We start from the raw sequence: 13,364 nt of genomic DNA on the forward strand, positions 1-13,364 counted from the left end.
GGAAAAAATGGTGTTTTAACTTTATGCTCTGCAAGGCTTCAGGGAAGCAAGGAGAGGCACTGCCTGCAGCAGGAACGCTGATGGACGATGGAGTCGGCGAGGTCCTGCTGGCATGAGGGATCCCACAAAGGGATCCCCAAGCTCACAGCACTGATCCACTTCTTGGAGGAGGTCCAGATGTTTCTGGCCTCTCAACATTTGCTAGTGGGTTTTAAGAGCTAAGGCTAAAGCACACAGAAAACCGTATCAGATTTATTGTAATGCCCTGATCTGTTCCTGGAAAGCAGGGTTTGAGGGCTGCTCTCTGGATTCACCCTTCCTGGGAGCTTTGGCTAACACATATCAAAGGTAACCCTCCATCTGGGACACAAGCAGTGAAATCCAACCACAAACATCAAATCCCTCACCTTGGACTGCAGAATTCCTCAACTCCTTTGGCAAACCCTTTTCCACCACTCACAGCCTCCCCTGAGCAGCCGTGCTCTCACTCTGCAGTGATCAGCACTGCAGTCCTGCCACACTGAGTAATTCCATCCCCTTCAAACTGATTTACAAAGTATTTCGGGCAAGTCCAGATCATAAAATGCCATTTTATGATAAATAATTAAGACACAGAAGGACAATAAATTTTATGCAACCGAGTATGTCACTCCAAGCACGATATTAATGTGAGAGAAGTTGAAAGATGCTCGTATAATTTGGTTTTCTGTGATTTAGTTCAATTCCTCATGGTTAGACATTAAAGAAGTTCTATCTGTAGCCAAGCTGCCATTTCTAGAAGGATTCTGCCAAAGGGTCTGAGATGATTACAGAGCAGTTCTGGGAATGGGGAAGACTCTGCTGAGCAATGAGCTCCAAAGCCAGGCAGAGGGAAGTCAAGCTCTCCCCTGGGGACTCACCAAGTTCATGATGAAGTAGAGCTCAATGGAGAGATACACGATGAAGAAGACACAGGACCAGGGATTCCGGGCATAGGACGGCATCATCACATCAGGGAAACTGCATCCCAAAGGACACCAGTGTAAGCACCAAATAACTCACGTTACACACAGGCAGGAGGCACAGGGCACGGCGTGTGTGTCTGTATAAACTCACATCTAAAGGTCTGCACATCTGTACAAAACTCGTGAAAAAAAAATAAACATGGCAAGCACTTTCCCTGCCCATCCCAAACACCAAATGGGCTTTGTGATGTGGGTAAGGGTTGTGCTTTGATACTTAACAACACCAGCACAGCCTCGGTGTAAGTGTTACAGCCTCAGATTTATTCCATCCTTTGCTAATTTCCTAATCCTCAGGGCTCTCCCTGACAGCAGATCAATATTTACCCACTGCTGCTATCCCAATTTCCTAGCTGATAGGTGAACTGCAGCACAGGAATGGGAAGTTACTTCTCAGCAGCAAGCTGCTGGCTGATGAAGGAGTACAAACACAAACTTTCCCTTCTTGGACCAAGGCCTAACAAAGCTGTTTCCCCCCTTATTGCCCTCACAGCGATGAAGAGGTCTGAGCCCTTAGAGATAACTCTGCAGCTGAGGCCACAGTGTCCTAAAGCAAAATGAAATACCAGTTCTTCCCATGCAGGCTGACTCTGCACATCTCTCTCTCAGGCAGAGGAAAGGGGTCACACATTTGGAGACAGAGCATTTCTGCAGATAAACTCTTGGCTCTGCCTTTGGGACAAAGGGAAAGACTGAGATAGAAGAACATGAACTTACTTTGAAGTGGTCAAAAGCACAAAGAGATTCACCAAGCTGTTCTCTAAGGTATTGAAGTACTGAAAGAAAAAATTCCAATGACAAAATGCAAGCAGGATTTCATAGGGACATTTTGTTCCAAAAAACACCCCCACCCCTTTGGATGCAGGCACTCCCACAATTCCCTGATGCTTTCCCTAGGGAAAAGTACTCCAGCACTGGTCCTTTTTAAAGTCCCCTGAGAAATGGCGTGTGAAGGCTTAAACCAAAAAGCACATTTTTATAAGTAGTTTCTCCCAGCCAGCCACAGCCTGGGCAGCAGCAGGAACCAGCAGCTGCTGGACTCTGACCATAGCAGTGGAAGTGGCCAAGCTTTCCTCCAGACACCTCCTCCCCTGGGGACAGCGGCAGGTAGCTCTTCTGGCTGAATGAAGGCATCAAGAACAAGGAACTGTTCTGAGAATGTTCCCTTTGGGACATCCTGTCTTGGAGGAAGTTCCTTCCACGGTCTTCCTTCCCAGCAAAGGGTAAAGCAGGGTGACACTGCCAGGCAGCCTTGGACCAGCCAGCATTTGGTCTCACATGGAATAAACTATGTCTGCACTGTAATGTTGGGTTCTTAATGAAAGAATCAAGGTACTCACTGGATCCGAGTGGTTAGGAGAAAACAAGTAAAAACCTGAACAGGCACCAGAGAAAACAGAGGAGGAGAGAAAGGAGAAAGAACAACAAAAATAAAGTCAGTTCAACGCCGAGAGTGGAGCAGTTCCCAAAGGGAAGGTCCCACCAACAGTAAATCCTCTCTGACATCCTGAAGATGGGAGTATCTGGAGGACTTTCTCTACAGAGATTTGCCAATACATGCCATTGGCATTTCACTGATACTTTTGGAAAATACACTTTCTGGAGATGGTTTGGACTGTAGCAGGTACACTCCAGACACATGCATTTGTGGGGATGTAGATTAAACTGTCAAGATCGAGGAACAGTGGGTGGAAGCAGAGCTTGAAAACACAGGCCACTGATTGTGCTCTGGAAGAGGTCAAAAGGACTTTTGTCTCAAAATCAAATACCCAGCTTTCAGATTTTTTGGATGATCTAACTCTGCCTTCCAGATGACTGCAGATGAAATGGGATAAATGGAAAATCCTGGCAACACTTTGGATGTGATCAGTTTATATTCATCCAGGCTGTTCACATTGCTTTGGACAATCACTGGTTAAGAGCATTACTTCTTCTTCCCTAAATACAACTCACCCAGAATAGCAAAAATCACCATGAAGAAAAGCAGGAGGAGAAGGATGTCAATAAATGGTGGGAGGGACTGGAAGATCTGTCGCAAATTTCTGAAAAATAAGAAAACATTAATAAACTAAAATTTGCACGTTTACTCCTCCAGGTTGTCAGGGGAAAGAAAAAAAACCACCACCACCACCCCACACTTGAGGGCTTTCTTCCCACTCCCTCCAAGGATTAAAAGTAGAAAGCTTGCTAAATTAAGATCCTTTCCAAGCTACCCATCTGTCCTTTGCAGTCAGCTCTCAGGTACTGCAAACAACACTAATGTCACACTGCCAGGTCTCCTTCTCCAGACTGAAGACCAGCCCTGATTCCTTGTGCAGTTTCCAGGCAAGCCAAGGAGCAGAGCCAATGCAGCCACACCCCTGTGCTGGTCTCTCTGAGGTGGCTTATCCAAGCCCTGTGCACCATCAGCACATCCACACTTAGGTCACTACAGAACCATCTCCAACATAAACACCAGTGAAAGACACCGATTTTCCTGGGATGCCTGCAGGAAAAGGAGTGCTTTCCCCTCCAGCCCGGCCCCAGGAATGACATCAGAATCCCCAGGCAGCCCAGCATCACCTTCTGACAGCCCCACAGTAGCGACAGTCCACGAGGAAGATGCAGCGCAGGGCGCGAGTGATGCGCACGTGCGAGGTCTGGCGCACCAGCACCACGATGGCCTCGATGAACTGCACAAACAGCACACAGGTCTGCAAGAAAGGGAGGCATCAGAGGCACAGCTGCAGTCTGCTCTGGGGAAAGGCAGAGCTCTGGCTGACCACCTGTTTATGTGGACATGTGAAGGATGGGAGCTGTCCCTGAGAGGGATCTCACATGAATCGTCTGGCAGCTGGGACGTGATGGCTGCATCATCCCTGCCACAGTGCAGGCCAGTGTTTAATCTGGCTCTTTGGTCTTGGAGGTGCTGAAGGAGAAATCCTAACAACGAAGCAGACAACTCACCTTGACCATAGTCCTTTTGTGCCTGATAAAGGTTTGAAAGCCCAGCCACCTCATCTTCATCGAGAGTTCAAAGACGACCACAATTAACGCAAACAGCTCCAGGGTTGCGTGGACCTGCCACAACACAGCTTTGGTGAGAACAGCAGCACAGCAGAGGCCACACTGCTGCCCCTCCTTTTTCAAGGAGCAGGTGGGTTTGGCAACAGTCTGAGCACTGCCCTGTAACATGCAGAAAAACCCTAAGCCACTCCTTTAAAGCTAACATAGCACTGTTTTTCAAAATTTCAGTATTTACTGCTTTGTGCTTTTATTAAAGCCTGCGCAATTTCCCTCTAAGCAGTACCAGGCCAGAATTTCTGGAAATCCATGTCCCTTCTGGGCTTGAGCAATACACAAAAAAAACTTATTGGTACATTTGAAACAAAAGGCCAAGACACCAACAACTTGAGCAGAAACTCCTTGAAAAAAGATGGAGACTCTTAATTTTTTTAGTGAAACACAAGAAGGAGAGCTGCTGGGCAGAGAGATTTTACACAGAGAAGGGTTTTCTCTTGATTTATACATTCTGGACAACCACAGGGAGAGTACTGATGTGTGTTCTAGGAACCAGTGGTGGTGCTGGGGTAATGGCACCAGCCCTGACAACAACTTTGAAACCACCCCATCAAAGCACACAGATTGCTGATTTATCTCACAAAAAAGGAAAAATCCACCCATTTCTGTTACAAAATTAAGAACTGCACAAATTGATAACACGAAATGAGTGTCACTTTCGTTGTGGTCTGCCTAGATCAGATGGAAAAAGGAAGTTTTGCTGTCTGGCCTGTCTGCTGTCAACCATTTACAGAACAAGCCAGGTGGGTTTTTTCCTCTTACTGCCTCCTTCTTCCTCTCTGCTTGGCCATCATTGTCCTCTTACCCACACTGCAGAGCAAGCAGACTTCCTCATTTGGCCCCCAGGTACTTACAAAGATGCCCAGACGGAGCATGGGGACCGCTGGAGCCTCGCAGAGGGACAGCAGCAGGAGCAGCAGGGCCGTGCTCAGCTCCATCAGGTAGAAAAGGTGGTTGTGTGCAAAGAGGTAGGCAGCGAGTGCTTTGGCATTTTTGGGGTGAGTGAAGAACTTGTCATTGTTCTCTCCTTCCTAGGGCAGCAGGAATAAAGGAGAGAACAGCATTAGTGACTCTTAATACTCTAAGTGAAGAATGCAGACTTTTATAGGGATTAGATACAATTCCCAACAGACTATTCCCATTTACAGCCTGTTGTTTATTGAGGAATGGACTCTACACACACGGGACATCCCCTCCTGTTCATAAGCACATTTCAGTAATGAAACTTTTTAATATCCACAAACTCCTGCTTCAGAAACCCCTGAGCCTCTTCAAAATGAAGCAGAGAGCTGGGAGAGTTTATAAAGGCAGGCAAAAAACTTCAGCCAACATCCCAACATAAACACAGCACTTCATTTACTTGCAACTACTTCCACATGTTTACAGACTTATTTGATTAAACTTCTCCAGGACAGAACACGAAAACACCCAGATAAGCTCCAGGGCACCTGGCTGACAGTTGTTCCTCCTTATCTTGGCCTTGCAAAATGTCTGGGAGAAAACACTGGAGCACACACGGTGTTTTCTGCTTCAGGAATGTAAGACAGACTCCATGAAAAATTAACAAGTCTCTATGCTGATTTGTCATTCCCTCTTAACTAGAAAGTTTAATTAACATTAAAAGGTCAGATACTCCATCTTAACACTTTGCCTACAATTGATTTTCAAACAGCTATATCGTGACTATTTTTACCCCTCGGATGAAACTTAGTTTGGGGAGATTTTAGAGGGTTTTCATGCACAACCACCCAATAGCTTCTCCTCTTTCTTCAGTCAACAGTTTTGGCAAGGGAGCTTTTGTCACTCACAGGAAACTTGCTGCCTCTTGGGAACTGTCATAAGAGATCACTTTTCCCCAGCAGAGCCACATGGATGCATAAGAAGTGGTGAGGTTTTATTTAAATTACATCTTTCCATGCAGGCAATTACTGTAAGGACAGCCAAGCTATTACTATCAAAGCAGAGTAACTGTGATTGCAAATGGATAACGAGGTCAGGCAACTCTCCTTTAGGAAGTGAAGCATTCTCTAGACTTGCTCAGGAGAGGGTTTCCAGTATTTCTCATTTGCTCCAGCTCACACTGAGTTTCAGAACAAACACTGCCAGGTCAGAGAGCCAGGCTGGAGCCGGGCAGAGCCAGCCCTGCAGAGAGCCCAGGCTGAGATCAGCAGGGTCATTCCCATCCATGCCTGGCAGGACACACTTCCAGAATGACAAACAGGCTAAATCCTGCCTCTGGGGAGCCCAGCAATTCCAAACGTGGCTGGACAGCAAAGCCCTCTTATCCAGACCCGACACTTGCCTGCAGCTACTGCTCACAGGACACTCTTTAAGTGATTCTACCTCATTTCAAGGACAGTGTCATCGTGGCCATTGGTCAAGGCAGCAGCAGGAATCACCCCCATCCGAAGGGCCAGGCCTGCTGTGCCCATTACCATCAGAGCTGCAGCAGCTCAATGACCCTTTGCAGAACTGCTCCAATAATCAGGAGTTTAAACAAAAGCCTGGGAGGGAGGCTGGAGCCACCCTGCCACTGTCAGGTCTGCTCCATCACAGCACAGAGCTCAAGTGCTGCCAAGGTCCAGCCCACACTGTTTTAAAATATCTGAAAAGTGAGATTTCTCAGTCCTGTGGGGTCAGAGCAGGGAGGAACAAATAGTTTCTGTCACCTTGCAGTGGCTTAAACAAAAAAAAAAAAACCCAAACCGGGTCCAAAGCACCTCAGAGCTTTGAAAGGGAACAAAGAGAAGGAAGGACAGACAGTAATGGAACCAGCAACCCTTTCAGGCTGGACAGCTCTGGGAGAAGCTCAGTTTTGGTGGCTAATTCCTCACACCAGATGTACAGCAACCTCAAAAAAACCCTTTGCTGCAGTAAGGATGGTATTTCTGATAACTGGAGCATAGGTGGGGTTTGATTTTTTGTTGTTTTAAATATTATAAATTTCGCTCCTGGGCTGATCCTAATCCCAGCACCCTTTCTTCCTGTAGAAATCAAAACCTCTGCCTTCTCTCATACCTCACATGACCTGCAGGACTTGACTGACACTAACTGGGCCACCCACCCACCCCATGGCCAAGGCAGGATTGGGACCAGCACTTCCAGAACAGGACACGTCCCCAGGAGCGCATTGACCATTCCCCCTGCAGCGACTGGAGAGGTGAAATGACCAGATGGTCAGCTACAAAGATCTCCATGCCAAGGTGGCAGAACTGAACATGTGCTGAATCCCCCAACCACTACAGTCCTTGACACTGGCAGAAAGGGGAGAGGGTGGGTATTTTGTTAGTCAGCTGCTCCAAATGACTTCCAGAGCCCATCTGGAGGTGCCTCCAGCATCACCCCACTCCTGAAGCAGAATCCTTGGCAAAGCACAGAATTTTCAGCCTCAAAATGGAAGCTGTTTCCCACAACCAAGAAGCACCGTAGTTCCTGCAGACCATTCTGCCCACGATCCAGCAGGGATCACCTGGAGGTAGATGGCTGCCTCTTGGTAGTTCATTTCCCAGTTGTGCCGCGCAGAGCTCTGCTGGGTGCAGCACTCCCCAGCCGCGGGGCTGGAGGCATCGTTGACAACGTCGTAGCTGCCTCCATCTGCATCAGAGAAACAGGGATTGACAATTAGGGAAGCTGGGATGGACCAGGAGGCTCTGGGATCACAGACAGACATCAGGAGGTGACAGAGTAGCCAGGAAAGTGGCAGCTTGTACACTGACAAATTGACTCTTCGCAGGTAGGAGCTTTAAAGAGACACTCAAACCCAGCACTTCCACACGGGAACGTTCCTGGAAGATCATCAAAAGAGACAGCTTCCTATTCAATCCAGCACGCAGGTCTCCTGGCTCAGGAGGTGTGTGCTGTCATGCCTGAAGCTTGCTATCAACATCACAAACTACAACCAGGCAGGTAACAGCCACCAGCCTCCGAGGATGTCCAGCCCACCGAAGAAAAGAGGGTTTGCAGAAAGAGCAAGAAGCTTTTGCACATGTCTGTGGAGCAGAGGCTATGGAAGGATGGGTAGGCACTGCCCCTGCAAAGGGGCACCAGTGTGAGGAGAGAAGCTGTCAGTACTTTTAGTAGAAAGCCCCACTTTTCACAGCACTTCAGAGCCATTAAACAACACATCCTCACACCACTCTGAGGTGCTGAGAAGTACCAGCACCCCTCTGATGCAAACAAACCACAAGATGAATTTGCTGTTCACACTCCACAGATTAATTCTGAAATTTCTGAGCGCCAGTCCTTCTCACCAGCAAAGAACTACAGAACAATGCCATACTGAACATTTGAGCCAGATTTGGTAAATAAAGATTTTGTTTGAAAAAACCCCACAACAATTCAGTTGCAAAAAGCAACTTCCAAGCAGAGCTACACGCACACAGCGCCCTTCCCATGGGACATACAGGGCATGTATATAAACTCCAAAATAATTGCCATTTTTGCATTCTGCAGCCTCACTGCTATTAAGACAGATGAAAACTATGCAAGAAGACAATTACTGTACAAAAAGGGAATGTCACTTGGTTTCTTCTTCTGGGTCTGGGGGTTTTATTTTACCTTTGACAAAGAATACTAAGCAGAGACCCCAAAGCAGTGACACCTGCTTAGGGCCTGCGGTGGACCTAGCCACACTCTCAGTTCTCCAGAGTTTCAAACATTTCCCACACCACATGGTTGTTCCTGCTCTCAGAGGAGACTTCCCTCCTCCAGTGCCTCATGTTCCCGAAGTGGGTACATGTAAAATCGAGCTTGCCAGCACAGAAGTGCTGATTTGCCCCCTTTTTATAAGCACAGGAGCTGTGGTGTGGCAGCTTGTTCTCTCTGTGTTAGAAGTTGTTATTTGAGAGTGGGCAAAAATCACTGTGAGGTTCTTTCCCCCTCTCATGACAGCCTGCTGAAGATTTGCTGTGACAAAATAATCCTCGATGAATTACTGATTCAGTCTCTCCAGAACACCCTCTGGAGTGGAGAGAGAGTCCATGCCAAAATCTCTGCACCCGCCAGGAGAAATGGCACCATGTGCTCCTGGCAGAGGCAGGGAGTGGGAAGAAATCAGAACCTCTTCACCAGTGCACAGCCACAGCTGCCTCTTCCACCCCCAAATCAAATTAAGATAGCATTTCTCTGGGGTTTGTGAAGATCTTCCAGATTGCACGCTCAGGTTGCTGAGCATTCTGCAGCACGAAGCCTTTTCCTCTTCCTTGCTTCCCCCACACCCCTTAAAATACCACTCAAAATCTGGACAAATGTTTGAATGAGGCCGGTTCCTCCCCCACACCCCTCAATTTAGCACAGTTCTTGAAAAAAACTCAATGATGGAGTTTTTATTTATCCACGGAGCTGGAATGGCAGCCTTCTGGTTTGTCTGCTTTTAAACTAAGAGATGACAGCCATATGCAAAAATCAGAAGCGTTACATTGCAAGCTCTAAAAAGTTCTTAAACGTTATTATTGACGAAGCTTTTGCTGGGGATGTGTCTCAAAATGACAGACTCCCTCAAACTGCAGCCTGAGAGCAAAACCTTTTCACATTTAATGCTTAACAGTTATAGGAAGAGCACACCTTCATCAGAACCTGGACTTTACGTTACAGAATATACAAAATTTAAGAGCATCAAAACACACTGTGGCCAAAACAGCAGAGGTTTGTAGCACGAACCTAAACACCAACACACTGGACCCTGTCACAAGATGCCAAAATCACCTTTAACCCTGAAGCAGCTCTTTTACAAAAATTAACCTCTCGGGAAAGGATCGACACTGGGAAAAGACACACCCCAGCAAAAACCCAGGACCAGGACCCTGCTCTGTGCTTCCCACAGAAGCTGGAAACAGAAGAGTTGTCCCAGCTCTGAGACCACGTCTGCAAATACAAAACAGCACTCAGAGATGCAAATCAGAACCAAAAAACAGCTCTAGAAATCAAGATGCTTCCCTGCTGTCTAAACCAGGCACAGACAACAGAAAAAGCACTGACGTGTTCCAGTGGGGAGCTGCATTTTGTGGATCAGCTTCTTCCCCATCAGGTACCAGAAGGTTGATCTAGCATCCCTGAGGCAACAGCATCATCTGGGTCATAAATAATAATAAAAATAATAATAAATTTGAAGAGCAGCCCTCTGACTGTGTGCTTGGCAGCCCTCCAGCGAGCTAATTTCCTCAGCTGCTCCCATGATAACAATGACACAGACTAATGCAAGCTCGGCTCCGCTCGTGCTGCACAACATCCCCGACAGCGTTTACCATCAGTATGGAGCTCAATGAGATAGGAGGATCTCTCCACAGGGCTCCCGGAATCCTCGAAGTAGATGGCAGGCAGCTCTCTCCACTGCATGGCAGCCGCTGGTGCTCGCAGCCGGGCACAGCTGAAGTTCCTCCCTCCCTTCCGAAAGCTGATCCTCGATTTCGCAGCTTCCTCAAGGGAAAGCTCCGCACAAAAGACTCTGCTCTGCTGGCTGCAGAACTGAACAGTTTCTCCCCTCCCCTCAGAGGAAGGTGGCTCAGACCTCAGTGAGATCCTTTCCTTGGGTGTTTCCGAGGGTGAGATTTTGGAAGGTTTGGCTGCGGGACGAAGAGCTGCCAGGCACAAGCGTGGTGGCGAAGCGGGGATTCGTGTGCTGCGCTCTCGTATTTTGGCATTTAGCACAACTTGCTCACCAGCAAGCACGATCAGCTAACGGGAAAGGAGTCAAAGTGCTGAGTAGGCACAGCAAGGAATCTCCAGCACAAAAAGGAAAGAGGTATTTCATGAAGTTCACAGCGCAAGGGGCATGACAAAGGAAGCGATCTGAGCTGGTCACAGATGGCAAAGCTTCCTTCCTTACACTTGTGTAACTTATCCCAGTCATTCCCTGAAAAGAGAGAGAGGGAGGGAGGGAGGGAAAAAAAGAAAAGAGGCAGGGGGGGAAAAAGGAAAAGCAAAACCAGCTGGCTGCTTACACAAGGCATCCGGAACGAGACTGCCGGGACTCCAGCATTTCCAGTCAGTGCAGCGGAGCATGCTCCTGTGTAAATAGTTTCCATATGTCATCATTACAATAAAAAACAAAAAAACAAGGAAGAAAGAGAAGGAGCATAAACTTTCCAGTGCCCAAACCTCTCCCTCTGCAAAACAAATTCCCTGCTTAGGGGAAGGGAAAACTCTCCATGGGCGGAGAGCAAACAAACTCCTCTCATTCAGAGGAGCTCATGCAGCCATGGGGGATCTCCAGGGCAGAGCTGAGAGGGGAATAAGGGACAGAAAACTCATCCAGGGGAGTCTGGGATAAATCATCCTTCCCAGCCAGCTATTATGTATCAAACCGAAGTCACTCTGGAATTCCGTGGCTTTTGGTGCCTGCACTTCTTTAAATAAATACTATTTTAAAAAAAATTCCAACAAACTAGTAACCTCCTACAAATTCAAAGAGTTATAAACCAACTCTACAGGGTAGCTCTTCCATTTGCCTCGGAGCTCTCCCAGTCTGGCTCTCATTAGCGTGTTTGCCAGATGTTCTGCTTTCCAGATAGCACACACTTTTTATAGCCTTGCACTGAAACAGACTGAGATTCCCTAACTGGCTCACTGACTGACTCCAAAGCCTTTACTGGACTTACCAGGGCTTTCTCCTAAATGGTTAAGGATGGTTTGGGTGCTAGTTGCCATCCTGCCCAGATACTGCTGTTTTAGCAAGTACACCTGTGATGACAGAACACTGCAGAACATGTGAAGGCAGAAGTGACTTAAATCAGCAAAAATATCCTTATTCTGTCATTCAAACTGTTCACACATCACGTGTGGAGTCAATGTAAGATGCAATATGCAAGTTGCTCCACTGAGCTCCATGTGTGAGTAATATTTCTCTTGACAGGCAAAAAAAAGAAACGCCAAGGACACACAGCTTCGGAGACAGGACACACCTTCATTCACGTGGCCTTGCAAGGTCCCCGATTCACCAAATAGAGCAGCAAGAGGGAAGAGGAAGGAAGGCATCACCTCCTGCATTTGGGAAAGGTCAAACTGTCCAGGGCACATGGTCTGGGCAGCTCGAGTCACCAGTGTGTTCAAGTGCTCAAGGCTGGATGGGGCTTGGAGCAACCTGTTCTAGTGGAATGCGTCCGTTCCTTCCAATCCGAAGCATTCCATGATTTTACCATTCTACCGTTCAATTGGAGCCATTGTTTTTCAGGCTTTGCACTCCTCACGGCCACAACCCCTCCGTTTCTTACACCCTCCATCTTCACTGTATCTGTAATTCCCAAACTCAGCCACAGAGCCCAAGCTTCCAGTTTAACGCAAACATAACCAGGCATGCCACAGCACTGAGCATGAGCCCATGGAAGAAAGCAGATCGCAGCAGGTCAAAGGTTCTCTTGGTGTTCCTGGATCTCCTGAGCTCACATCCAAGAGCTGTCCCAGTGCAGGATCCCCATGCTGGCTGAGGTTTCTGGCTCTCTCAACAGTGCTGCTCCCTGAGGCTGTGGTGAGGATGGACAAGGAGAAGGAGAAGGAGAAGGACAGCACTCCAGAGGCACTCCTCTCTCCTGGAAAGCCCTCATCAGCTGAACCACATGGAACACTCACTACAGAAGGTGTAAATCCATGAAAAAACATGGAAACAAAGTAGATGCCTACCCTTCCCCAACACAAGCTGTGCAGTCATCTTCAGTCCCAAAGCCAAGATTTCAGTCAAGTATTGGAGTTGTCCCAGCACCAGTGATGGCATTTTCCCTTCCAAGGGCTCACGTGCCATGTAGCTTCACCTCCAGAGGATTAGTCTTCTCCCCCTCCTCCAAGAAGGCTGATAAGAAACTGCTCCTTCCAAGCACTGAGGCATGAACACACATGCGCTTGTCTCTTCAAGGCCAGGCTCACCTACCCGGGAGAAAAAAAGCTGGAAGCTGCCTGGAAAGCACAGCTGGTCTGGCACTTGGCCACACATCTCAGAGGTGAGAGAGACAGACAGGGAAATCACTGCCTTTGCTGCCTGATTGCCAGTTCAGCACCGTGCCAACGGGAGCATCGCAGGACTGATCTTTGCGGCCCAAAAGTCTTAGTGCCTGTTCTGTTTCAGGGGACGTTGTGGGAAGGAATAGAACAGCCATGGGGAAGTCTAAACAATTTGCTGTCAGTTTGTTGCCTAGGAAAAAAGGGCATCTCCAACAGAGAGCAGTGCCAAGCCCTTCTGCTGCAAGAGAAATAATCTACTTCGGAATATTTCAAGCCAGCGTAACTGAGTCATGCTCTTCCTTAGAGACAGTGGCACAGCAGAAACATATGCAAAGGCCTGGGGCTCTTTGTCTTACTGTATTCTCACAGCACTCA

General features: G+C 47.8%; 1 protein-coding gene across 7 annotated transcripts in view; it reads right to left on the minus strand.

Moving 5' to 3' along the window:
* Positions 1-13,364, minus strand: part of TPCN1 (two pore segment channel 1) — a 42,376-nt gene that overhangs the window by 16,733 nt on the left and 12,279 nt on the right. For 4 of the 7 annotated variants that reach the window (XM_032128414.1, XM_032128418.1, XM_032128411.1 and 1 more), the window contains 8 exons: positions 7,531-7,655; positions 4,916-5,092; positions 3,948-4,061; positions 3,564-3,694; positions 2,955-3,043; positions 2,342-2,376; positions 1,719-1,777; positions 900-999 (listed from right to left, as the gene is read on the minus strand). In XM_032128414.1, coding sequence (XP_031984305.1) covers positions 900-999; positions 1,719-1,777; positions 2,342-2,376; positions 2,955-3,043; positions 3,564-3,694; positions 3,948-4,061; positions 4,916-5,092; positions 7,531-7,655 — 830 coding nt within the window. Of the gene's footprint in view, positions 1-899; positions 1,000-1,718; positions 1,778-2,341; positions 2,377-2,954; positions 3,044-3,563; positions 3,695-3,947; positions 4,062-4,915; positions 5,093-7,530; positions 7,656-10,303; positions 10,846-10,999; positions 11,059-13,364 lie in introns of those variants that run through there. The other 3 variants (XM_032128416.1, XM_032128415.1, XM_032128417.1) reach the window with 3 other exon arrangements.

The sequence above is a fragment of the Corvus moneduloides genome, chromosome 18 (genome assembly GCF_009650955.1).
Source record: "Corvus moneduloides isolate bCorMon1 chromosome 18, bCorMon1.pri, whole genome shotgun sequence".
Lineage (NCBI taxonomy): Eukaryota > Metazoa > Chordata > Aves > Passeriformes > Corvidae > Corvus > Corvus moneduloides.